At 39.8% G+C, this 27190-nt stretch overlaps 2 protein-coding genes across 2 annotated transcripts in view; one reads left to right on the top strand and one right to left on the bottom strand.

Annotated features, from left to right (window-relative positions):
* Positions 1 to 27190, bottom strand: part of VIM (vimentin) — a 482853-nt gene that overhangs the window by 362017 nt on the left and 93646 nt on the right. The window lies entirely within an intron of this gene.
* ST8SIA6 (ST8 alpha-N-acetyl-neuraminide alpha-2,8-sialyltransferase 6) overlaps positions 1 to 27190 on the top strand; it is a 146561-nt gene that overhangs the window by 88389 nt on the left and 30982 nt on the right. Inside the window, exon 4 of the mRNA XM_049626903.1 lies at positions 14442 to 14528. Coding sequence (XP_049482860.1) covers positions 14442 to 14528 — 87 coding nt within the window. The remainder of the gene's footprint in view (positions 1 to 14441; positions 14529 to 27190) is intronic.

Raw genomic sequence — 27190 nt, 5'->3', positions numbered from 1 at the left:
TGCTCTTTGGATCCAATATGATAGTTTCATTTCCCTGAGGCTTAGGACTGCTGTGGATCAGTCTTGTCAGATTTGAAGAAGAGCTATCAGAAGAGTCAGATATGGCAGCAGTCTCTCCTGGCCTTCTCGGTGGGCCTCCATAAAGCTCAAACTGGGATGTTGTGGGGAGGGCAAAGTTTTGAGCTAAGCCAACAGGTCTCCCAGTTGGGTTGAATTATAGGAGCAGCCATGCGCTCGTTCACGTTGAGCAACCTGCTGGGGGAGGGAGCCCTGATTGGTCACATTTGGCAATGCCCATGGTGTAAATACACCCACACTGGCCAATTTTAAGCTACTGATGGTTTAACAATTTGCTCACAGCATTCCCAACAATTTAACAGGTAGCTCTCACAAGCTTGTCTGAATCAGCTCTGGAGCACTAATGACAAAGTATGGAGGAAGGGATGTGGGGATCCCCACACCCATCCTGTGCCATGAAGGAAGGTTGAGAAAAGAAGTTACTCTCGATTCTAAGAGTTGCCCAAAATGAGATAGCGATTTGTTGTGCTTTTTGCTTTTAAATGTTGCCAAGGTTGGATCTCTACTTATCCAGCAACATAACCCCTTTCCTCCATTTCCTATGTGAAATCTTCAACAAATTCTACATTGATCACTATTGAGCAGGCTGAGATCCCAACTGATGGAGACAGTTACTCATTTTTTAAAAAGGTGGGGGGTAAACATTTAACAGGACACACACATGCATACCCCTTCTCTTTCATGCTGAGAAACTGGAAGGCAGGAAGGATTATTTGGGTTAATGGATTGGCTGAAACGACTGAATGAATATCTAGTGAGCTCAAATCCAAGCTTCTCAGGCACCACAGTGAAGGAGGGCTTCCTTTTAACATAGGGTGCGTTGTGAACAGGAAAAGTAACTGAAAGTCAGCACTGGAAAAAAAATATTAAGTAGAAGCCATAATCCATGGAATAAGGAAAACGTTCCTTTGAACTTACTCAGAGGAGTTTATGACCTTGTCACATTTCATGCTTAGGTTTAAACATGCATTTTCCGGATTAACAAGGACAACCAGCCTGTCCTTGGGATTGTGTTGGGCTCAAAGTGCTCAGTCCTTGAGATCCTGGGCGGGGGTGGGGAGAAAGAGACAGTCTAGAAGGGGAAACCAACATGTAAACACAATAAAATTCAATGTAAAAAAGGCTATTGTTGGAGTATTGGTTTCAAGTACTCTGGGAGGTAGGAAGTAGCAATTTACTAGCTCTCCAGGGAATTCTTTTAAAGGGAAAACCATTTAGATACACTGTAAATTCATAGTAACTAGATTTTGAATTTTAGATATTTGATCCTTAACAATGGCTGATGTACATTGCTTATTATCTGAGTTATATCTCATGGAAAATACAGTGTTTTAGCCCAATAATGAAGATTTTGAAAGTTTATTGAGGTGTAAATGGTGTGCAGCAAAGTATGACTTAAGTGTACAATGTACAGAATATTGGCGTATGTAGGCAGCATGAATACAATCAAGATGATGAACATCTACACCTCCCACGAAAGGTGTCTCATGAAATTGATTTATCCTGACCATTGTCCAGCCCCATATGCTAGCCTTCTTTTCCAAGCAGCCTCTGGTATGCTTTGTGTTACTGTAGGCTAATTTTCATTTTCTGAAATGTAATCTACATTGTGTACTCTTTTTGTCTGGCTTTGTTCATACAGCATAATTATTTTAAGATTGATCATTGTTCTGGCAGGTATCAGTAATTCATTTCTTTAGTTTTTTTTTATGTTTATTTTTGAAAGAGAGAGAGAGCTTGAGCAGGGAAGGGGTAGAGAGAGACAGAGACACAGAATCCAAAGCAGGCTCCAGGCTCTGAGCTGTCATCACAGAGCCTGATGCAGGACTCAAACACACTGACCACGAGATCATGACCTAAGCCAAAGTCAGACACTTAACTGACTGAGCCACCCAGGCACCCCCAATAATTCCTTTCTTTATTTCACTACATAAAAGCAACTCTACCCCATTTGATGTGTATGCCACGATTTGTTTATCCATTCACATCATAATGGACATTTAGGTTATTTTTAGTTTGTGGCTGTTACAAATAAAACTATGAATATTAGTGCACAAATCTTTGTGTGAATACAAGTTTTCATTTCTTTTGGGTAAATACCTACGAACCTAGGAGTAGAATATCTGGGTTGCATGGCAGGTAGGTGTTTACTTTTTGAAGAAACTATCAAATAGCTTTCCAAAGTAGTTGCATATTTTACCTTCCCACCAGTGGTGTGTGAGAGTTCCAGTTGACAAACATAGTCTTCAGTTTTAGCCATTTTTTAAATATTCATTTATTTTTATTTAAAAAATTAATGTTTATTTTTGAGAGAGAGAGAGAGAGAGAGAGAGAGAGAGAGAGAGAGAGAGCATGAGTGAGCAGGGACGGGGCAGAGAGAGAGAGAGAAACAGAATCTGAACAGGCTCCAGGCTCTGAGCTGTCAGCTCAGAGCTCGATGCGGGGCTCAAACTCACGAACCATGAGCTCATGACCTGAGCCGACATCAGACATTTAACTGACTGAGCCACCCAGGCGCCCCTCAATTTTAGCCACTGTATTAGGTGTGTAGTGGCATCTCATGATGATTTTAAATTGTATTTCGCTACTAACTAATGTTGTCGAACATCTTCTGATGCATTGGTTTGCCACCTGTCTTACCATCTTTGGTGAAAGGTCCCTTCACATCTTTTCCCAATTTTTAATTGGGTTGTTTGTGTTATCATTGAGTTGTAAAAATTCTTTATATATGCTGGATGTAAGTTATTCATCAGGTATGTGTTGTGCACGTATTTTTTTCTCAGTCTGTGTCGTGTCTTTGACCTACAGTGGTTACTGAGAAATAACCTTTTAATTTTGATTAAGAGTACTTTATAGATTTCTTTTCTGGTATGTACATTTTGTGCATAGTATGTGTAAAACAGAGTCATTAAGGTTTTTCTTAGTTTTCTTCTAGAAGTTTTATAGTTTTCGTTCTTATACTTAGATAAATGATCCAAGTTATTTTAGGTTAATATTTGGGTGTGGAATAAAATAAGAATGGGGAGGATTGTTTTTTAATAGATAGGTATCTAATTTTTCCAGCAGCATTTGTTAACAAGATTATTCTTTTTCCATTGAATCACCTTGTTTAAAAGCTTTATTCTTGGATTTCCTATTCTTCCATCAATTTATTTATCTATCTTGATATATATAAGACACTGTGCCACTTATTATAACACTGTAGTCAGTCTTGAAATCAGGTAGTATAACTCTTCCAAATTTGTTTTCATATTCTTTTTTTAAAAAATTTTTTTAACGTTTATTCATTATTGAGAGAGAGAAACTGAGCATGAGCAGGGGAGGGTCAGAGAGAGAGGGGGAGACACAGAATCAGAAGCAGGCTCCAGGCTCTGAGTCATCAGCACAGAGCCCGATGTGGGGCTCGAACTCACAAACCATGAGATCATGACCTGAGCCAAAGTCAGACGCTCAACCAACTGAGCCACCCAGGCGCCCATGTTTTCATATTCTTTTGGCTAGTCCAGGTCTTTAAATTTCCACATGAATTTTCAATTTCTACAGAAATTATTTCTCAAATTTTGGTTACAGTTGCACCAAATATGTATATGTATATATATGTATATGTATATATATATACACGTGTCTATTATCTATACATATGTATCCACATATATATACATATATACATATACATATACATATACATATACATGGCCACCATTCTAATTATCTTGACTCTTCTGACCTGTGGACACGGGATATTACTCCATTTATTTAGGTCTTCTTTAATTTTTCTCAGCTCTATTTTGTTCTTTTATTAAAAAAATTTTTTAAATGTTTATTCTTGAGAGAGAGTGAGAGACAGAGCAGGAGCAGGGGAGGGGCAGAGAGAGAGGGAGATACAGAATCTGAAGCAGGCTCCTGGCTCTGAGCTGTCAGCACAAAGCTGGATGTGGGGCTCAAACTCATAAACCGCAAGATCATGACATGAGCCGAAGTCAGATGCTTAACTGACTGAGCCACTCAGGTTCCCCTATTTTGTTCTTTTAAATATAAAGGTCTTGCACATCTTTGGTCAGACTTATTCCTGAGTATTTTATATTTTTGATGTTATTGTAAATGGAATTGTTTTAAATTTTAATTCCAATTTTTTATTGCTAGTGTACAGAAATATAATTTTGGTCTATAATATTATAAATTATAAATATAATTATTGATCTTGTGTCTGGCAAGTTTGCTAATGTTTTTTGTAGATTCCTCAGATTTATCTCTGAATAAAGATAGTTTTATTTCTTTTTAATCTAAATGGCTTTTTTTTTTCTTGTCTTATTGCAATGGTTAGACCTTCAGTACAAGATGGAATAGAGATAGTGAGAATGGACATCCTTGCTTTGATGCTGATCTTAGGGAGAAAGCATTCAGTCTGTCACCAGTATGTAGGCTTATAGCTGACAGGTGTTTTTTTTTTTTTTTTTTTTTTTTTTTTGGTAGATACTTCTTATGAAGTTTTGTAAAATCCCTTTTTTATAGTTTGCTGAGAGTTTTTATTATGGCTGAATGTTAACTTAGGTGAAATGCTTTTTTTAAATGTACATAAATTATTATTTGTTCTTTTCCTTTTTATTCTATTGGTATGGTGAGTTGCATTAATTGATTTTCAACATTCCATTCCTGAGATACACCCCATTGGCCATAGTATACATATTGTTAGATTCAATTTGCCAATGTGTTTTGTTGAGGATTTTTGCATCTGCATTTATGAAATATGTTGGTCTGTACATTTTTTTTCTTTTAGTGTCTTTTTCTGTTTTCTTTATCAGGGTAACTTTATACAATGAGTTGGGAAGTGTCCCTCTGCTTCAATTTTATAGAAGCATTTATGTAGAATTGGTATTAATATTCCTGAAATGTTTGATAAAGTTCTCCAGTGAAGCTATCTGGGCCTGGAGGGGTTTTTTAAGGACACATTCAGCTGGGATGGATTTTAATTATAATTTTAATTTTATTAATAGCTGTAGGACTATTCATGTCTTTTTTTCTTTTTTTTTTACACTCATCAAATTTTTCTTGCTCTAGTGTCTTAATCCCTTAGTATTGTATTGATAAAATGATCAAGTAATAAACTTATATATAACCTCTTATATTTTTAAATTCAATTTATTTAAACTGAAAAACAAAAACGAAACAAACCAGTTTACCCATTTTTCCTACCTTAACCCCTACCGTCTGCCTCTGGCAAGCACTAATCTGTTCTATCCCTGTGAGCTTGGTATTTTTAATTTTTATTTTTTAGACTTCACAGATAAGAGAAATAGTACTGTGTTTCCCTTTCTCTGACTTGTTTCACTTAGCCTAATGCCCTTAAGGTCCGTCCATGTTGTTGCAAATGCAAGATTTTTATCTATCTATCTATCATCTATCTATCTATATTTTAAGTTTACTTATTTATTTTTGAGAGACAGAGTGTGTGAGCAGGGGAGGAAAGGAGAGAGAGGGAAAGAATCCCAAGCAGTCTCCATGCTGTCAGGACAGACCCGACCTAGGGCTCAGTGTCATGAACCATGAGATCATGACCTGAGGTGATATCAAGAGTTGGATGCTTCACTGACAGGTCATCCAGGTACTGAAGATTACATATATTTTTTTAATGGCTAAATAATGTGTATATACTATACTTTCTTTACCCATTCATCTATTGATGTACACTTAGGTTATTTCCCTATTTGGGCTATTACAAATAATGCTGCAGTGAACATGGAGATACATATATCTATTTGAGTTTCTTGTTTACATTTTCATTGGATAAATACCCAAAAGTAGAATTGCTGCATCGTATAGTAGTCCTATTTTAATTGTTTGAGGAACCTCAATACTATTTTTTAGAGTGGCTGCACAAAATTACATTTTTACCCACAGTGCACAAGGGTTTTCTTTTGTCTACATCCTCACCAACACTTGTTATTTCTAACTTTTTTTCTTATAATAACCATTCTAATAGGTATGAGATGGCATCTCATTTTGGCTTTTATTTACATTTCCTTAATGATTAATGACATAGAGCATCTTTTCATGTGCCAGTTGACCATTTGTATATCTTCTTGGAAAATGTTTATTCAGATCCTCTGCCCATTATTAAATAAGATTTTTTTTTTTAGTATTGAGTTGTATGAGTTCTTTATATATTTTAAATATTAGCTCTTTATCAGATATATGATTTGCAAACATTTTCTCCCATTCAGTGGACTGCCTTTTTGTTTTATTGATGCTTTCCTTTGCTATGTGCAGTTTTTGAGTTTGATATAGTCCCACTTACTTAGTTTTGCTTTTGGTATCAGATTGAAAAAATTATTGTCAAAACTCATGTCAGGTAGCTTATGGTCTGTGTTTTCTTCTAGAAGTTTTATGGTTTTGTGCCTTACATTCAAATCTTTAATCCATTCCGAGTAAGTTTTTGTGAGCGATGTAAGGTAGTGGTTCAATTTCATATGTGCTTGTCTGATCCAACATTGTTGAAGATGCTACCCTCTTTCCCCATGATATATTCTTGGCTGCTTTGTCGTAAATTAATTGACCATCTATGTGTAGATTTATTTCTGGGCTCTCTATTCTGTTCCACCCATCTATTTACCATCCTGTTTTAGTTGCGATAGCTTTGTAATACAGTTCAAAATGAGGGAGCGTTTTCTTCTTTCTTAAGATAGCTTTGGATATTCGGGGTATTCTATGGTTCTATACCAATTGTAGGATTCCTTGTTGTATTTCTGTGAAAAATTGTGATGGGAATTGCATTGTATCTGTAGATTGTGTTGGGTAGCATGGATATTTTAACAACATTTTTCCAATTCATGAGTGTGGAATACCTTTCCATTTACTTGTGTCTTAATTTCTTTCATTGATATTTTATAGTTTTCAACATACAGGTCTTTTACTTCCTTGGATAAATATATTTCTAAGTAGTTTATTCTTTTCAATGGAATTGTAAGTGAGATTGTTTTCCTAATTTCTCTTTCTGATAGTTCATTGTTAGTGCGTAAAACACACAACAGAATTTTGCATATTAATTTTGTATCCTGCAACTTGACTCAATTTGCTTATAAATTCTAAGTTTGTCGATGGAGTTTTTAAGATTTGCTATATATAATTTGTCATCTACAAATAGTGACAGTTTTACTTCTTTCTTTCTAATTGAAAGTCTTTTATTTCTTTCTCTTACCTAAAGAAAACCATTGCTTGCATTCCTGGAATAAATCCCACTTGGTATTGGTGTGTGATCCTTTCAATATATTGTTGAATTTAGTTTGCTAATATGTTTCTGTTGAGGAGTATTACATCTATCTGTTCATCAGGGATATCTGGCTGTAATTTTGTTTTTCTTTTCTTTTTGTTATGTTCTTACCTGGTTTTGGTATCAGGTTAATGCTGGCCTTGTTAAATGAGTTTGGCAGAGTGCAATACTTGTCTGCTTTTTGGAAGAGTTTGAGAAGATTTTTTTTTTTTTTTTGAATGTTTGGTGGAATTCATCAAAGAAGCCATGGTCTAGGACTTTGTTTGTGGGGAAGTTTTTGATTTACTCATTCATTCTCCTTACTCTTAATTGGTCTAATCATTTTTTCTGTTTCTTCATGATTTAGTCTTGGTAGGTTTTATGTTTCTAGGAACTTAAGCACTTTTTTAAGGTTTTCCAACTTTTTGGTGTGTAATAGTTAGTAATAATGTCTTATGATCCAATTGGTCTCTGGTATCAATTGTCACATCTTTCATTTCTTTTTTTTTTTTTTAAGTTTATTTATTTATTTATTTATTTTAATTTTTTTTAACGTTCATTTATTTTTGAGACAGAGACAGAGCATGAATGGGGGAGGGTCAGAGAGAGGGAGACACAGAAGCTGAAACAGGCTCCAGGCTCTGAGCAGTCAGCACAGAGCCTGACGCGGGGCTCAAACTCACAGACCGTGAGATCATGACCTGAGCCGAAGTCAGACGCTTAACCGACTGAGCCACCCAGGCGCCCCTATTTATTTTGAGAGAGAGAGCATGTACACAAGCAGGGCAGGGGCAGAGAGGGAGGGAGAGAATCCCATGCAGGCTGTGTGCTGTCAGCCTGCAGCTCGTTATGGGGCCCAGTCTCACGAACCATGAGATCATGACGTGAGCTGAAATCAAGAATTGGACATTTAACTGACTGAGCCACCCAGGTGTCTCTGCCTCTCTTTAATTTCTGATTTTATTTATTTGAGTCTCTTTTTTCTTGGTAATTCTAGCTGAATGTGTCAATTTTGTTATCTTTCCAAAGAACCAACTCTTAGTTTCATTGATTATTCTATCGTCCTTTTTTATTTTTAATCTCTATTTTATTTATTTTTGCTCTGATCTTTGTTTTTTCCTTTCTTCTATTGACTTTATGCCTAGTTTTTTCCTTCTTTTTCTAGTTTCTTGAGGTATAAAGTTAGGTTGTTGAGACTTTTCTTTCTTCTTAATGTAGGCGTTATTGCTATGAACTTCTCTCTTAGAATTGCTTTTGCTTTGTCCCATAAGTTTTTGTATATTACATTTCCATTTTCATTTGTATCAAGATCTTTTTTATATCAATTTTAATTTCTTCTCTGACCCATTTGGCTGTTCAGTAGCATATTGTTTAATCTTCACATATTTGTGAATTTTCCAGTTCTCTTCATGCAATTAATATCAAGTTTTATACCATTGTGGTTGGAAGAGATGCTTGATATGATCATTTCTCTTAAACTTATTAAGACTTGTTTTTGTCCTAACATTATAAATTTTGGAAAATGTTCTATATGTACCTGAGCAGAATGTATATTCTTCTGCTTTTGGATGGAATGTTCTGTAGGTATCTGTTAGGACCATCTGGTCTAATGTATTATTCAATGCTGATGTTTCCTTAATGATTTTCTATCTGATTGATCTATTCATTGATCTAAGAATGTTATTAAAGTCCCATACTCTTACTGTTTGCTGTTTATTTCTCCCTTTAGGTGTGTTAATACTTGCTTTATATGTTTAGGTGCTTCTGTGTTGGCTACGTAAATATTTAGAAATGTTTTGTCTTCTTTTGGATTCACCCCTTTATCATTATGTGATGCTCTTCTCTGGCTCTTATTACAGTCTTGGTTTTAAAGTCCACCTTGTCTGATATAAGCATAGCTATACCAGGCTTCTTTTGGTTTACATTTGCATGGAATATCTTTTTCATTCCTTTCACTTTCAGACTGTGTGATTCCTTACATCTAAAGTGAGTCTCTTGTAGGCAGGATATAGGTAGGTCTTGTTTTTTGTCCATTCAGCCCCTCCATGTCTTTTAATTGGAGAATTTAGTCCATTTACATTTAAAGTATTTATTTGAACGTATGTACTTACTGCCATTTTGTTCATTGTTTTCTGCCTGTTTTTAAAGTTTCTCTCTGGTTCTTCTTTCTTCTCTTGCTGTCTGCCCTTGTGGTTTGATGACTTTCTTTGGTGGTATGCTTAGATTCCTTTTTGTTTATATTTTGTGTATTTACTGTAGGTTTTTGCTTTATGGTTACCATGAGGCTTACATATCAAAACTTATATCTATAATAGTCTATTTTAAGTTGATAACAGCTTAAGTTTGATCACATTGTAAAGCTTAATATTGTTACTCTCCTGCTCCATGTTTTCTGTTTTTTGATGTCACATTTTATATCCTTTTCTATTGTATATCCTTTAATTATTGTATTCATAGTGATTTTTACTTCTGTCTTTTAGCCTTCATGTTAGCTTAATAAGTGATTAATCGACTACCTTTACTATGTATTGACCTTCTCAGTGTATGATATATTCTTCTTTATTTGTTTTTGTTACTAGTTCATTCTCCTTTTTTTCAATGCTTGGTCCTTTTAACATTTCTTTTAAGGCTGGTTTAATGGTGATGAACTCCTTTAGCTTTTGCTTTTCTTTAGAACTCTCTCTTTTTCAAGTCTGAATGATAATTTTTCTGGGTAGAGCATTCTTGGTTGAAAGTTCTTTTTCTTTCAGCACTTTGAATGCGTCATGCCACTTCATTCTGGCCTATAAAGTTCCTGCTGAAAAATCTTACAGTCTTATGTGGGTTCCCACATAAAAAGTTTGTTTTCCCAACAAAACGTTGTTCTTGTCTGGATTTTAATATTCTCTCCTTGTCTATAACTTTGACATTGTAATTATAATATGTCTTGATTTGGGGTTCTATGAGTTCCTCTTATTTGGAACTCTCCAGGAATCTTGGATCTGTAAGTCTGTTTCATTCCCCAGGTTAGGGAAGTTTTCAGCCGTTATCTTTTCAAATAATATTTCTGCCCCTTTCTCTCCTCTCCTTCTGGGAGCTGAATGATATGAATGGTAGACCATTTGATGTTTTCCTAGGTCCCTTAAACTATCTTCACTTTCTTTTTATTCTTTATTCTTTTTGCTACTCTGATTGGGTGAGTTCCACTGCCTTGTCTTTGAGTTGAATGATCCTTTCTTCTGCTTCATCTAGTCTGTTGTGGAACCTTTCTAGTATATTTTTCAGTTCAGTTATTATCTACAGCTCTGTGACTTCTGTTTAGTACTTTCTTGTATTTTCTCTATTTTTTGAAGTTCTTGCTATGTTTATCCATTTATCTCCCCAGTTCTGTGGACATCTTTATGACCATTACTTTCAACTCCTTGTCAGGTAAATTACTTACCTCCATTTTATTGAGGGTTTTTCCTGATGCTTTGTTGTTTTTTCGTGTGGAACACATTCCTCTCTTTCTTAGTTTTACTTAACTCTGTGTTGATTTCTATAGTAGCAGATGAAAAAAAAATAACCTCACCTAATCTTAAAGAAGTGGCCTTGTGCAGGATATGAGCTTTGTGACTCAACCCTGCCTCAGCTCTTGGTTATATCTGAAACCTTTGTGCTTGTCCAAGCAGACTATTATATTTTTGAGTGCTTCCAGTAGTTAAGTGTGTCCTAGTACTTGCCAGTGCCCCAGAGGGGAAGATCTCAGCACCAGGTTCGCACTGGAAGCCAGACCCTCAGACATCAGCTTTTTAAAGTATGCCAGTATATACAGTCCTATGGGACTGTAAGCCCAAGCCCTGCATCCACCAGAATCAGGTAATCTGGAGGTGATGGCAATAGCAAAAATCAAAGCCCCGATGAATGTAAACCTCTTCTCTGGGTGATAACTGGCAAGCTAGAGCAAGACAGAGAGAGACGGCCAAGATGACATCCACAGTCTGCATTCTTTGAAAGCAACTCTGTAGGCCATCAGTGTGTGCCAAACCTGAAGCCTGCCCCTCAGACCATAGCTCCAGGATGAGCAGAGAAGCCTCCTTCACAGAAAGAAGAACGGTAGCCTCCCAAGAACTATCACGCTGACTGCTACAGTCCCACGGGACCCAGAAAGGCAAGCCCCTCCATTCACCAGATCCAGGTGACCACAAAGTGTCACCTGGGTGGCAGCCACAAATGCTGGAGCGTCAGACAAAATAGCCAGGGTGCCAGACGTGGAATGCCCCTCTCCAGAAGACGTTGGCACTCTGGAGCACAGCAAAGGATGAGTGTGAGGACAGCACCTGCCCTCAAGGACTCTGGAAAGGATTATAGTTAGCCCCCAGGTGTATGCTCAGTTGGAAGCCTGCCTCTCAGGGCATAGTCGTGATGATTAGTCAGTAGGCCTCCTTCACTAAAGACCAAATTCCCGGGCCTGTTGCCTCTTGCTGTGTCCTGAGGATGGTCAGTGTTTAGGAATTCTTTCTCTGTTGGTTACAGTCCTGTGGGATCCATGAGTGGCCCCACTGGCCACCAGAGCCAGGTCATATCCCCTAACAGCAATCCCCAAAATCAGAGTGCCAGACGAGGAAGGGTATGGGCTCCTTTCTGGCTGACACTGATTATTGCAGTCCCGTGGAACCAGGATTGCAAGTTCCCGTGGCCTTTCGAGGCAGGCAGTGAAGGTGGCAGCTGCAGAAATCAGGGCACCGGATGTGTGGAAGCTCCTGGGATATTCTGCTGTTCTAGAGACAGCAAGGGGAGCATGAAGGTGGCATCCGTCAGTCTCCATCCCTGGAGAATGGTCCTTGAGGCTCCTAGGTATGAGTGTTAAAGTAGATGCCTGCCCCCATAGCCCAGTGCTTTCATAGAACAGGTGAGACTCCTTCACTTCAAGTCCAGGGCAGTCAGCTGCCGTGGTGCTGGGTCCTGGGGCGGTGGCAGACGGAGTCCAAGGACACAAGCACTTATTAGAAGGTTCTCAGACTGCTTCAATTTTGTGGGTCTTGGGACGTGAGCCTCACTCACTGTATTTCCAAGTGAGATGTTTGGGGGCTCATCTTTCAACTGTATGTCTTGAAAATTGAAATGCACGCTGTGGGATTCAAACCCTTCACTCCTCAGGGAGAAGCTCTGGGTTTTGAGTTCCCTCCTGGCTGTGGGTCACTGCACTGGCGGTGGTGGGGTTCGTGGTAATGCTGTGTCCCAGCCTTTCCTACCTACCTTGATGTGGTTTCCCTCTCCTCGGCTCAATGTGTAGCTGTTGCTCAGCTAGCGTTTAGTTTTTTAGGGTTTTTTTGGTTTTGTTTTGTTTTTATGAGAGGAAACGGTTGTATATATAGCTGTAGACTCTGCGTCTGTGGGAGGAGGTGAGTTCAGGATCTTTCTACGTCACCGTCTTGAACCAGATCTCTTCTATATTTTAACTCCACCTTCAAAGCTGGCAACGTTGCCTCTCTGTGAACATTTTCCTGTTCAGAGAACAGGAAATCCCTCTGATTCTGACCTCTCTTTCTTCTTGAGAGAGCCTTTGTAGTTTGTGTCTTTCAACAAATATGTCCATTGTATCTAAGTTGTCAAATTTTTTGGCATAAAGTTGTTACTCTGCTTTTATGTCTGTAGGACTGTCAGTCCTGCAGCCTCTGCCATTGGTCTCATGGTGGTGATTTGTATCTTTTTTACCTGAGCGATGTGACAGTATCTCCTATCTCTCTCTCTGCCCCTCCCCTGCTCATTATCTGTCTCTCCCTGTCTCAAAAATGAATAAAAAACATCAAAAAAAAATCTGTTACAGTTGGAAACCTGTATGCAAGTAAAACTATTTTTAACTTCTCCAGTGGTAGCTTTTTGCTTTGCTTCTCCTTTAGTATATAACAGTTTTTCAAGATTTTCAGATTTTCTTAGCTGGGCCAATGGCAGCCAAGGGAAAATATTTTTGATTTTTTAAAAATGTTTCTTAATGTTTATTTCTGAGACAGAGAGAGACAGAGCATGAGTGGGGGTGGGGCAGAGAGAGAGGGGGACACAGAATCCTAAGCAGGCTCCAGGCTCTGAGCTGTCAGCACAGAGCCCGATGCGGGGCTCGAACTCACAGACTGCGAGGCCATGACCTGAGCCGAAGCTGGATGCTCAACTGACTGAGCCACCCAGGTGCCCCTATTTTTGATTTATTTTGAAGAGAGAGATACCCATAAGATAGGTAACTTTCAAGGGGAGAAGAGTTGTCAGAAGGTTGATGACCTTCCCCACCTGTAACAAATACCTCTTTCAGAGTTCAGCTTTAGGGGGTCTGCATTTTGCTGGATGGGGATGGGGGAGTGATTTCTGATAGGATTTTCCACAGCCCTGTCCATTCTCCACCCACCTATCACACACACTCTATCTCCTTACTGCAGAGCCTTGATCTCAAGTAGCAGGGAAATAATGACTAAGATATTCATTGAAAGAACTTTAAGGGTTTTTTTTTTTCACTCAAAGGGGTACTTGCATTTTAAATGATAACCCTTAAAGACTAAATAGGCTATTCTAGGATTAAAGGAATTAATACTTAATAATGGAATTTTGGATAGAGGGAGATTTACTGGGGACTGGAATCCTGCAAAACTGTACCTCTGAGCCTATAGATATTTTATGCTAATATACATCTCTCTTAACTTAGTTTCATCTGTTTTTTTACTATTCAAAGTTAAAATTTAAGATAATTATTTTAAGGAAATTTTGTCTATATATCCCAAGGTATATCGGTCAACTTAGAGTATAAAAAAAGGATAAACCATGTATTTATGGGAAACATCTATAAGATATATTTGTCAGTGAGTTACAGCAAAATGAAATGGCTATAAAATATGAGCGTGAGTTGGGGTGCAGTCATGGTTTATTTGTAATTCTAGACTTACATGCAAATTACACATTCCTACATCAACATAATAATTCTTTCCAAATTTGTGTTCCTAGGTTTTTGGAAATGGGTATGATATTTAGTTATTTCTACATTACCTTATTTCAGAAAATATTTAGAGAGCTAAAGTGAGTAGATTATAATAATGTCCTTTGGGACACTTAATACATTCGTTTAGCAATATGTGAGATCTCTGTTTTCTAATTTCACCAATTTGACTTTTAGGTGTTTAGAGAGTGACTATCTTCCGATTATCAGAAATATACAGAGCTGCCCATGGAGACGACAAGAAGAAGAATACGAGAATTTTAGGTAAGACGTTTCTTCATCAGTATTATGAGATTGAAAAATGTCTTGTATATTCGCTTTGTGAGGGAAATAACGTGTTGTTAGAAAGAAGAGTAGAAAGGGCCAGCTGACCACCAGATTGATTTAATTCTAAGGCCCCCCACCCCGCCCCGAGGCACGTGGCACTCTGCCCCCGTCTCCCTATTTAGAAATTTTAATTCTTTTATTGGAATTAATTAATTACAAAAATCCTGAATTCAGAAAGAAAATTTTTTTGGACTCTTTATGATATTTTAGAAGACATGGCTTCTTTTTTAGAGCATTTGCATTGGTATTTATTTATTTTGTGTATCTGATTCATATAACCACATATATAACAGGATAGCATTAGTGAATGTTTGGAAAACGTAGGGGGGGGGGGGTGCCTGGGTGTCTCAGTCGGTTAAGCGTCCGACTTCGGCTCAGGTCATGATCTCACGGTCCATGAGTTCAAGCCCCACGTCGGGCTCAGTGCTGACAGCTCAGAGCCTGGAGCCTGTTTCGGTTTCTGTGTCTCCCTCTCTCTCTGACCCTCCCCGTTCATGCTCTGTCTCTCCCTGTCTCAAAAATAAATAAACGTTAAAAAAAAAAAGAAAAAAGAAAACGTAGAGGGAAAATGTCTTCCAAGGTGCCATCGCTTCAGAGCAAAAACTACACTCCTTTCTGTGTTTTCCCCTCCAGTTTCCTTGTTAGCTTTTTTTTTTTTTTAATTTAATATTTATTCAGTTTTGAGAGACAGAGAGCAAGCAGGGGTGGGTCAGAGAGAGAGACACACACAGAATCCGAAGCAGGCTCCACGCTCCGAGCTGTCAACATAGAGCCTGAAGCGGGGTTTGAACTCATGAACTGTGAGATTATGACCTGAGCCGAAGTCAGACACCCAACTGACTGAGCCTCCCAGGCGCCCCATCCTTGTTAGCTTTTTAACACGAGCAACATTCAGGAGTGTGAGTTGCTCCAGCTAATAACCGAGAGAGGAACTCAAACTGACAAGACCAGGTTATCAGTGGGTGATTATAGACCTTTCCTGCCCTTGGATAACTTGGAGCCACTTAACACAGAAATAAATGGGGTCAAACCACTGTGCTGCCGGGGGCGCATGATCCTTACGTGGGACCCTTTACTCCCAGTCATACGGCCCACCCTGGCCAGTTGTCTCTGGGCTGGCCTGGTCCTCCTTGCTCTGCCCTTCTTTGCCCGCATTCTCATTCTTTGCTGTGCATGCAACACAGGTTTTCTTTGGTGCCAAGTTATTTTGTCATGTTACAATCCAGAAATATGTTTTTATCTTCACTGGTTCATATTTTCAGACTTGAAGCCTTGAGTCTTTTGAAGACCTTCTTAAAGAGATTATTTTCCCTGGAGATTCTCTTTTATTTAAAAGTTGGGTTTTTGTTTTGTTTGTTTGTTTGTTTGTTTTTATTTTTATTTATTTTTGAGAGAGGGAGAGAGTGTGTGTGTGTGTGTGTGAGCAGGAGAAGGGCAGGCAGAGAGGGAGGGAGACACAGAATATGAAGCAGGACCCAGGCTCCGAGCTGTCAGCACCGAGCCCAATGCGGGGCTCAAACCCACGAACCATGAGATCATGACCTGAGCCCAAGTCAGACACTTAACTGACTAAGCCACCCAGGTGCCCTTCCCCGGAGATTCTCTTAAGAAGTTTCTGCTCCTTGGCTTGCTTTCTGTGGGAAGGCAGCTCTCTTTACTTACACAGCCCTGTGGTTCAGCCTGTCCCACCTTCAGTCACTTTATGCCCAGGTCATTGGACCAACTGCCTTTTATTCTGCTGCCAGTCTGAGAGGGGTTATGGCCAGCTCCACTGCATGAAAGAGTAACTTCCTGATTGTGTTAGAGCTCAGAGTGAGTGAATATTTTCCCTCTGTTGGGTAGACTCCTGGATGTCATTGACTTCCTGTAGGATACCATTAAGCATCTTTCCTAACTGACATTTCAGGGCGAGGGGCTAGATAAAGGGATTCTTCTGTATTTAGTTTCCAGGATATTTTATGCTACATAGTCTGATATAGAATGGACATGTCCCCTCAAAAGTCATAAACTGAAAGGCTAATTCCCCACGTGATGGTATTTGGAAGTAGAGCCTTTGGGATATGATTAGGTTCTGAGGGTTGAGCCCTCATGAATGGGACTAATGGCCTTATAAGAGGTCTCAGCCTGCCCTTACGCCCCTTCCACTATGTGTGGACACGGCAAGAAGATGGCCATCTAAGAACCAGAAAGTGGGCTCTCAATCTGCTGGCACCTTGACCTTGGATTTCCCAGCCTGCAGAACTCTGAAAATACACTTCTGTTGTTTATAACACATCCAGTGGATACTGGTCTGCTATGGCAGCTGAAACGGACTAGGACACAGTCCTACTCAAGATTACACTTGAGAGACTCCCGTGACCAGGAGACCAGATAGAAAGTTAACCTGGACAGTTGTAACTTAAACGATCACAGGGTCGACGAGTGGCAGAAGAGTCTGGTTTAGAGAGACTTTTCTACCTGCGCAGAAGAGACAAAAAAGGAAGAGGGAGATATTGAGGTATTGAGGTATTAAAGATTAGTCCAAAATGTTCAGCTGGCGAGACTGATGAGAAGTGACACCGGTCACAAAGCAGGGGGGAGAGGAACTTCTCCTTCCAGCTGTGACGTTGCCTTCGCTTGAACCTCCCGCAGATAATACAAGGAAAACAAAGTATACTGAACAAAGCGCGCTGTTTGAGGGCACTGGTGAGCTACCAAGGCAGGGAGAATTGTCAGAACTAAAATCCAGAAGAAGAAGGAAGCCAAGGGAGGTGAGCCCTGTGTTTGAGGCCACTTTTCCTCACAAGAAACTTGCTGAATGCAAAAGCGAGAGCATGGCTGACCGGCAGAGAAGCTGGGCCGAGCTTCCGACAATCCCTAGAAAAGACCAGTCCTCTAAAGGAGCGAAGCCCAGACGTGAATCATTTCCGCCCTCGATTGGATTTGGATCTACCCTAAGCCCAGATGTCTGATAGAAACCAAAGCAAGTCCTCTCTAGAAGAAGGTAGCCTCATTCTGGGCCTTAAATAATCTGTGCAAATTTTCACACATCTAGCCCAAGTAAAAAAGTAATTCTCTTCAAAGGTTTTTTTTCTTTTTTTTCCTTTTTTCTTTCTTTTTCTTTTTTTTTTTTTTTTTTAATGCTAAAAATCAAGAGTCTTCCAATCCAAGGCCGCTTGAGAGTCGCTGCTGCAAATGATGCCAATAGAAGCTGTGGAAATAGAGGAAATGCAGACAGAATGACCATTTCCCCCTTAGTACCGTCTTAGTATAAAAAGCACATCAGTAACCGTGATGACTCCCCACAGCCCGTCTATCCCTCCAGGACCAATTTACGTAAACAGCTGGGACTATAACACTTACTCTTTGTTGTCATGGGAGAGAAGAGTCACAGTGACATTTATTTATCTGCTTGAATATTTATCATATTGTAATGTTCTTTTTATGGGCATATTTATAAACTAAATTATGCACACCCTCAACAGAAGTCTGTGCAATTAAGTAATAATAAGCTGCCCACTTTCCGAAAGTTTTGCTAATACAGCTGGCCAAATCTGGGGAGTTTCGGGCTTATTTGTAAAACTGGTAGTGCAGAAACACCTCCTTTTATTAACGATGGACGATTGTCCATTTGCTTTATGTGAGCATTTTACACCAAATTGAAAAAAAGTGAAATGTGACCCTTAGAAAGGTGATAGCGTAATTTTAAAAGGGATTCTAAAAGGTGCATTCAATTATGATGAATATGAGCAAATGAATATATTCTAAATTCACCTCCAGCCTGATTGTTGAAACTCCCAACTGTTGACACGAAGGGGCTGTTGGGAAATCATGGGACTTCTCTGGCCACGTGGTCTAAAAATAAGATGGTTTTTAAGAGTTATTTTCCTTTTCTTTTTCTTTTTTTTTAAGGTTTATTTTATTTTTGGGAAAGGAAGAGAAAGAGAGAGAGAGAATGAGCCAGGGAGGGGCAAAGAGAAAAAAATAGAGAATCTCAAACAGGCTCCGCACAGCCAGCACGGAGCTCGACATGGGGCTCAAACTCACAAACCATGAGATCATAACCTGAGCCAAATTGAAGAGTTGACGCTTAACTGACTGAGCCACCCAGGCAAGCCTAAGTGTTATTTCCTTAAATAAATATGCCACTTACCAGCAGGAGGGATGCATTTGCTAATCAACCAATATCTGTTTAGGGTTTGCTATTTAAAGCTCAGTAGACCCCTCAGCCTGGTTCAGTGCAGGGCACAAAATAGGACCTCAATAAACACATTTCAGATGAATGGACACATGAAAGTACACAAGAAAAACACAAGAAATTGTGGTCAGTTCGGAAAGATAGAAAATAAAACTAGGAATACTTATGATCAGCATCTAAATGTTGAAACATTTGCAGAAAGAGACAGGACTTGAGCCGTGACTTGGAGGACCAATAGAAAGGGGAGGGGTCCTGAGACCAGGAGTAAACATCAGTCAGTTTCAGGACCAGCTTCACTGGAGCAGAGAATTGTACTAAAGGGGGGGTACTTGGGAGGGACGCCTGGGTGGCTCAGTGGGTTAAACATCCGACTTCAGCTCAGGTCATGGTCTCACAGTTTGTGAGTTCAAGCCCCGCAGTGAGCTTGCTGCTGTCAGTGCTTCGGATCCTCTGTCCCCCCCTCTCTCTGCCCCTCCCCACCTTCAAAAATAAATACACATTAAAAGAAATCAAAACTAAAGGGTACTTGGGATAAAGGGAAGCCTGCAGGTAAACACACACAGCTCTGATGATCTGAGTAGAGCCCACACACTTCCTGTAGACACCCCAGAACCCCGTGGAGGTATTCTTAGCAAGGGTATCACACGATGAATTTATTATTTTAAGGAAAGAATCTGCTCAGAAAAATGTCATGTGAATTGGAGTCTCAGGAGCGAGCGAATAGACTGAAGGAAGAAAGCCATACCATTGTCAGGGGCTGGCTGTAGGATGATGCACATCTAGAACATCAGTGGTCGTTATAAAACTATCAAGGAAGGGGCGCTCGACAGCAGTCTCTTTGGCAGCGTGGCGTGCCTTATTTAGCTTTTGTGTCCCCAGTGCCCATCGCAAAGAGGGAACCCAGTAAATGGGTGCAGTAGACATGACAGAAAAATTGGCAGGACTCGCTTGCTTATTGATCCCTGGGTTTCAAATCGAGGAAGCAAAAGAGAATTGAAGACAAATGTGAAATGTCGAGACCGTTTGATTGGGATAATAGCCATGCTAGTGCAAAGCAGAAAGATTTCAGAGGGAGATCGCTTTTGAGAAGACAAGGCCCTAGTGAGCAGGCTGTGTTTGAGCAGACGCTGAGACAGCCAGATGCAGAAGACATCTCTTTCGTGTAAATGTTAAGCGAAATTGGACTCTTCTGAAGAAGAAAGGTCAGCGTAGTGTAAAGCTGGCTCGTGTAAGAAACGTGGCCCTCTCTGGTAGGGAGTGGCAGGATGTATTCGAAGTGCCGACAGGAAAAAATCTGCTGCCAAGAATATTCCATCCAGCAATGCTGTCATTCAGAACAGAAGGAGAGGTAAAGAGTTTCCTAGACAAATAAAAGTTAAAGGAATTCATGACCATTAACGAGCCCTACAAGAAATATTAAAGGGGACTCTTTGAGTGGGAAGGAAAGAGGGAAGTAGGAGGCATGAAAACAGTAAGAACAACTGTATCCGTAAAAATCAGTCAAGGGATGATAAAAGGATGTAAATATGAACACCCAATACTTAAAATGTGAGGAGAGAGGAGTAAAGGGTGGGTTCAAACATAAGTGACCGTCACCTTAATCCAGACTGCTATGTACAGAACATGTTACACACGAGCCAAATGGTAAGCCCAAATCAAAAATGAGTAACAAATATGCAAAAAATAAAGAGAAAGGAGTACAAGTCTATCACTAAAGAAAGCTAACCATAAAACAAGTAACAGAATGGCAATAAACACATACCTATCAATAATTACCTTGAATGTAAATGCCCCAATCAAGAGGCATAGGGTGACGGAACAGACAGAAAAAGACCCACCTATGTGCTGCCTACAAGAGACTCTTCAGACTCATTTCAGACTTGGGGGTTTTATTGCTTGTTTCGTCTTCCCTGTAAGTGTGATTACCATAAGTTCCCCCACGGCCCAACTGCAGATTTATCCCTCCCTGTCCTCTGGACATCCTCCATTTCAGTTATGAATGGCATTTCTGTGAGATCCCAGTTGACCCTAAAGAGGGATTTAATAAGCAAGAGTCAAAGGTGTCCTACCTTCTGTTTTTCTCTTGCCATCTCATTTAATTTACATAGAGCTGTACAAAGTTAAGAATGTTGAGCTGTCTGCCTTCTGCTTTTAAATTTTTAAAATTGTTTTAACATTTATTTACTTGTTATTTTTTAATATGAAATTTATTGTCAAATTGGTTTTCATACAACACCCAGCGCTCATCCCAACAGGTGCCCTCCTCAGTGCCCATCACCCACTTTGCCCCCTCCCACTCCCCATCAACTCTCAGTTTATTCTCAGTTTTTAAGAGTCTCTTATGGTTTGCCTCCCTCCCTCTCTAATTTTTTTTTCCTTCATTTCCCCCATGATCTTCTGTTAAGTTTCTCAGGATCCACATAAGAGTGAAAACATATGGTATCTGTCTTTCTCTTCCTGACTTATTTCACTTAGCATAACACTCTCCAGTTCCATCCACGTGGCTACAAAAGGCCATATTTCATTCCTTCTCATTGCCAAGTAGTATTCCATTGTGTATATAAACCACAATTTCTTTATCCATTCATCAGTTGATGGACATTTAGGCTCTTTCCATAATTTGGCTATTGTTGAAAGTGCTGCTATAAACATTGGGGTACAAGCGCCCCTATGCATCAGCACTCCTTTATCCCTTGGGTAAATTCCTAGCAGCGCTATTGCTGGGTCATAGGGTAGGTCTATTTTTAATTTTTGAGGAACCCCCACACTGTTTTCCAGAGTGGCTGCACCAGTTTGCATTCCCACCAACAGCACAAGAGGGTTCCCGTTTCTCCACATCCTTGCCAGCATCTATAGTCTTCTGATTTGTTCATTTTAGCCAATCTGACCAGGATGAGGTGGTATCTCAGTGTGGTTTTGATTTGTATTTCCCTGATGAGGAGTGACATTGAGCATCTTTTCATGTGTCTGTTGGCCATCCGGATGTCTTCTTTAGAGAAGTGTCTATTCATGTTTTCTGCCCATTTCTTCCCTGGATTATTTTTTTTTCGGGTGTGGAGTTTGGTGAGTTCTTTATAGATTTTGGATACTAGCCCTTTGTCCGATATGTCATTTGCGAATATCTTTTCCCATTCCGTCGGTTGCCTTTTAGTTTTGTTGACTGCTTCCTTTGCGGTGCAGAAGCTTTTTATTTTCATGAGGTCTCAATAGTTCATTTTTGCTTTTAATTCCCTTGCCTTTGGAGATGTGTCAAGTAAGAAATTGCTGTGGCTGAGGTCAGAGAGGTTTCTTCCTGCTTTCTCCTGTAGGGTTTTGATGGTTTCCTGTCTCACATTCAGGTCCTTCATCCATTCTGAGTTTATTTTTGTGAATGGTGTAAGAAAGTGGTCTAGTTTCATCCTTCTGCATGTTGCTGTCCAGTTTTCCCAGCAACGTTTGTTAAAGAGACTGTCTTTTTTCCATTGGATATTCTTTCCTGCTTTGTCAAAGGTTAGTTGGCCATACGTTTGTGGGTCTAGTTCTGGGGTTTCTATTCTATTCCATTGGTCTATGTGTCTGTTTTTGTGCCAATACCATGCTGTCTTGATGATGACAGCTTTGTAGTAGAGGCTAAAGTCTGGGACTGTGATGCCTCCTGCTTTGGTTTATTTTTCAATATTACTTTGGCTATTCGGGGTCTTTTGTGGTTCCATACAAATTTTAGGGTTGCTTGTTCTAGCTTTGAGAAGAATGCTGGTGCAATTTTGATTGGGATTGCATTGAATGTGTAGACTGCTTTGGGTAGTATTGACATTTTAACTATTTATTCTTCCAATTCATGAACACGGAATGTTTTCCCATTTCTTTGTGTCTTTTTCAATTTCCTTGATAAGCTTTCTATAGTTTTCAGCATAAAGATCTTTTACATCTTTGGTTAGGTTTATTCCTAGGTATTTTATGCTTCTTGGTGCAATTGTGAATGGGATCAGTTTCCTTATTTGTCTTTCTGTTGCTTCATTATCAGTGTATAAGAATGCACCTGATTTCTGTACATTGATTTTGTATCCTGCAACTTTGCTGAATTCATGTATCAGTTCTAGCAGACTTTTGGTGGAGTCTATTGGGTTTTTTGTGTATAGTATCGTGTCATCTGCCAAAAGTAAAAGCTTGACTTCATCTTTGCCAATTTTGATGCCTTTGATTTCCTTTTGTTGTCTGATTGCTGATGCTAGAACTTCCAGCACATTTATTTATTTTTGAGAGACAGAGACAGAGCATGAGCAGGGGAGGAGCAGAGAGAGAGAGGGAGACACAGAATCTGAAGCAGGATCCAGGCTCGGGGCTGGCAGCACAGAGCCTGATGCGAGCCTCGAACTCAAAAAGCCACGAGACCTGACCTGAGCTGAAGTCGGACGCTTAACTGGCTGAGCCACCCAGGCACCCCTGCTTTCTGCTCTTAAAATCAGTGGAGTCTCCTATTACCCACCGCAGCTCCCCCACCCCCTGCCCCAAGCAGGAGCTGATAACACATATAATAGATTTGCGGAAAATCGAACCTGGGTTTCAGTTTGAGGAATTATTACTCTTTGCATTCTCTCCCTCATATTTTTAGAAACTGATGGATGGATAATCATCTGCTTCAGCAGGATACTCAGATTATTTGAGAATCATACCAAGGTCCTCAAATTTAAATTAAACATGATATGAAGTGCTCCCTACATTTCTTTCTCCACTTCCTCTAGGTGACCCTCGAAAACTCCTTTGCAAAGCTCTGGGAACTTCTGGTAAGCAGGTTTGTTCCCAGCAGAAGATCTCTGAGCTTCAATAATTAGTCTTGGATTCCCTAGGAACTTGCATGGTAATTACCGCATTAGCTTTCATGAATTGTCTTCTTACTTAAAAGAACTGTATTCATTTGTGTAATCAATTATGGAAAACTAATAGGTACGCAAAGGAACAGGGCTCGATTTTCACTTGACTGTCCTTTTTACCCCCACAAACACTCATGGTGTCATTTATTATTATTTTGTTTTCGGTTTCTTCTGGATCCTGTAATACCCTTTGATTTCTTTAAACGTCCCTGGGTTTCATGGCTGTGAGTTTGCAGCCACAATGACTGAACGTTATCAGTCACATGTTTGCTGAAAACTCAGTGGCAGAGAACAGTGCTATTACGTAAATGCACACGTTTTTTTGAAGACTCATGCCAATGAGATACCTTTCAGATGACTTGTAAAACAGGTATTTTTGTACCTGATTACTTTGTTACAGAGATCTGTCACATGGTAGCAATTTTATTAAAAATGGAATTATCCACTCCGGTTTGATTAGATTAAATTTTCTTGAAAGTTACTGCTTGGCTTTTCTTGTGCAGGATTTATAAGAAAAGGTTGCAGTGTTGTATCAGTAGATTGATTCAGTTTTATAAAACATCAGCCAGTGTGCTGCTTTTCCTTAGAAAAGTTCCTTGGAAAAACTAGAGCGACGCTGTTAATTTACATACCTTGTATCACAAATGTTAATATTTTCTTAGTACCTGACAATCACGTGACCAAAACAGTGTCATTTAATGAGTTAGCTCTGTGAAAGGACAGAAATTCTGTGGATAAACAGACGGATAAGCTCATCAATGTTTTTTGAGAAATCATAGAACTGAGCAACCAGACTTCGTTTAACCAACGAAGCTTCCAGCCAGTTTCTGAAATATTCCTCCAAAAGCATGCTTATGGTTTGATTTTGGTTAGTATTTCATGAGAGCTTACACTTTTTTTCCCCCCATTTAGTTAACATTTACTGAACGTTATTATGTCCCAGGCATTTTGTTTTGTAGCACAGATTTCTTGGAGAGAAGCGGGAATCATCTCTGGTAGGGGGTGCTTTTGATTATACAAGACCGTGTTCATTTTTCTGAGCCACCATTCCCCTCATCCTCATACCCCTTAAATGTGTGCTGTTTATGATTCATACAGGGTGACTGTGATGACAGCTCAAAGAAACACACATTTTACTTTTTTTTCAATGTAAGAAGATGTGTGCACTTTGTGAGAGGTGTTTTGGGTCAGTTGTCCGATTGAAAAAGCTCCGTTTCCTCGTTCCCTCTGCACCGGGAACATTTTTCTCCGTTAATATCCTGTCACATCATCTTCTATTTGTCACACCATACAGCATGCCCGTGCATTTAGAGAAGCCACAAAAACCACACTGTGTCATTACACCTGCCGTATTTAATAATAGCGACTGGCTCTTGTGCATTTAGGGAGTCCTTCCTGTCTTAGTTTTCAGAATATAAAGTTTGCCGTGAAAATGCATCAGACCCACATGAGGTTTACTGATCTTTTAAATTTCACTTGGAAATTTATCTCTCCAGTTGTACTCAGTATTAAGTATATTGCTTTATGAAGCTGTGTCAGATAAGCCTCCTTTCAGGCTGCCTAGCCTTTCAAACCCTGCTTACACTGCTTGCAGTGTCCTCATTGGTCCCTTACTTTGTTCTAACCCTGGTACCGATGTCCCAGTGTATAGACATTTCCCCAGTGTCTCAACATTGCTCCTTTACTCTGAGTTCAAGTTTCTCTTGTTTCCCTGTCATTTATTTTGATAATCATACTCTTTTGTACTTTATTTTATCTCGGTTTAGTTCTTATATCCTACCCAAATACATGGGCTGATCTTTCATAAGCATCAAAGTATCAGTGCACGTGTTAGCTAATAAGAGAAAAACTCAATCATCTGAGTTGCTGGTTGAATTTCGTCTTCAGTTACTCTCTTCCTTAGCCTGGAACTTGTATTGATTCCGTATTGAACACTGGATCACACATCCTGTTGGATTTGTCGATGCCTGCCAGGTTATGAAGCACCGTTTTGAGAGGGTTGGGGTAGAGCTAGGATGAACCTTGGGCACAATGGCAAAGTAGGTGAAGCATTCTTTCATTGTACATTTCATATCTATTTCCAAATGTATTGAGCCTCCACTCTGTCTCAGCTGCCTGGGTTTTCCCCACTCCCCTTTTTCTGGATACTTTGTAAAGCTTCTTCTTTTGCTTCTCTGTCTCTCTCTCTCTCTTTTTTTTTTAACGTTTATTTATTTTTGACAGAGAGAGAGACAGAGCACTAGCGGGGGAGGGGCAGAGAAGGAGGGAGACACAGAATTTGGAGCAGGCCCCAGGCTCTGAGCCATCATCACAGAGCTGGATGTGGGTCTTAAACTCACAAGCCGTGAAATCATGACCTGAACCGAAGTTGATGCTTAACCAACTGAGCCACCCAGGTGCCCCTTTTTGCTTCTCTCTTATTTCTCCATCCAATGCCTCAGGGATTCAGAGGCACTGTGCAATGGCACGTTTCCATGTTTCCAAATGTTTTCTCCTTTATCCTTCCTTAAAACTCCAGTTTCTCGTTGAGAGATCTCCACTGAAATGTCATGTACTAATTCATGTTAAGATGTGAATGATCAGTGGATGGGCTTTTCTGAACCCCATTCCCTCTATCCTGTATCTAACTGGATTCATTAAGGGTGATCACTGATGTCTGATTCTCTAATTCCAAATGTATAGGCCATTGCATCTTCCTCATTTTGCAAGAGAGCCAGGGATTTGGAGATAAAATTTCTCTGTGTGATTAGTGTCATGAATTAATCTGAACCAGGGGTAACTATCAATACCCCCATCATACTTTTCAGTGTGATGCCAGCCTGATAATCACATGGACTAAGAGCAGATGCCCTCTGGGTTTCTGGAATTTTTCCCAGTGCTCTGGGCAGCTAGTTCAATCTCATGGACAGCTCTATTTTAATTTACATACAGGCATGTTGCTAAAAAGAAGTACTATCTGTTTGAAGCCCTTCGTTCTTCTGATCTGTCGGGGTTGAAACGGAATGCTTTAATGCCTTTAGAAACCCTGTAAATCACTGGAATTCTTAGATCATTGTGTTTTTTTTTTTTAATGTTTTTTTTTTAAATGTTTATTTATTTTTGAGACAGAGAGAGACAGAGCATGAATGGGGGAGGGGCAGAGAGAGAGGGAGACACAGAATCGGAAGCAGGCTCCAGGCTCTGAGCCATCAGCCCAGAGCCCGACGCGGGGCTCGAACTCACGAACCGTGAGATCGTGACCTGAGCTGAAGTCAGACGCTCAACCGACTGAGCCACCCAGGCGTCCTGATCATTGTGTTTTTAATGATACAAACTATTCCTTTCGTTTGAGACATAGATTCATCATGGGCCAGTTGATTCTAAAATGACAGTATTTTAGCATGGCATCCCGATTTTCTTTTTCACTTCCCTTCTTACACCAAAACTTTCTCCTCCAAAAGGCATTTTCCATTCCCATTTTGCTCGATCTCTCACTTCTTATCAACATTCTGAAATTTTAGACCATTCCTTATGCCTTGGAAGATTCTCATGCTTGGTTTCCGTGTCACTCGTCCTTCCTCCTCTCCCTATCA

The sequence above is a fragment of the Panthera uncia genome, chromosome B4 (genome assembly GCF_023721935.1).
Source record: "Panthera uncia isolate 11264 chromosome B4, Puncia_PCG_1.0, whole genome shotgun sequence".
Taxonomy (NCBI): domain Eukaryota; kingdom Metazoa; phylum Chordata; class Mammalia; order Carnivora; family Felidae; genus Panthera; species Panthera uncia.
Note: the sequence above shows the minus strand (reverse complement) of the source record. Positions and strands in the feature narration are given on the sequence as shown.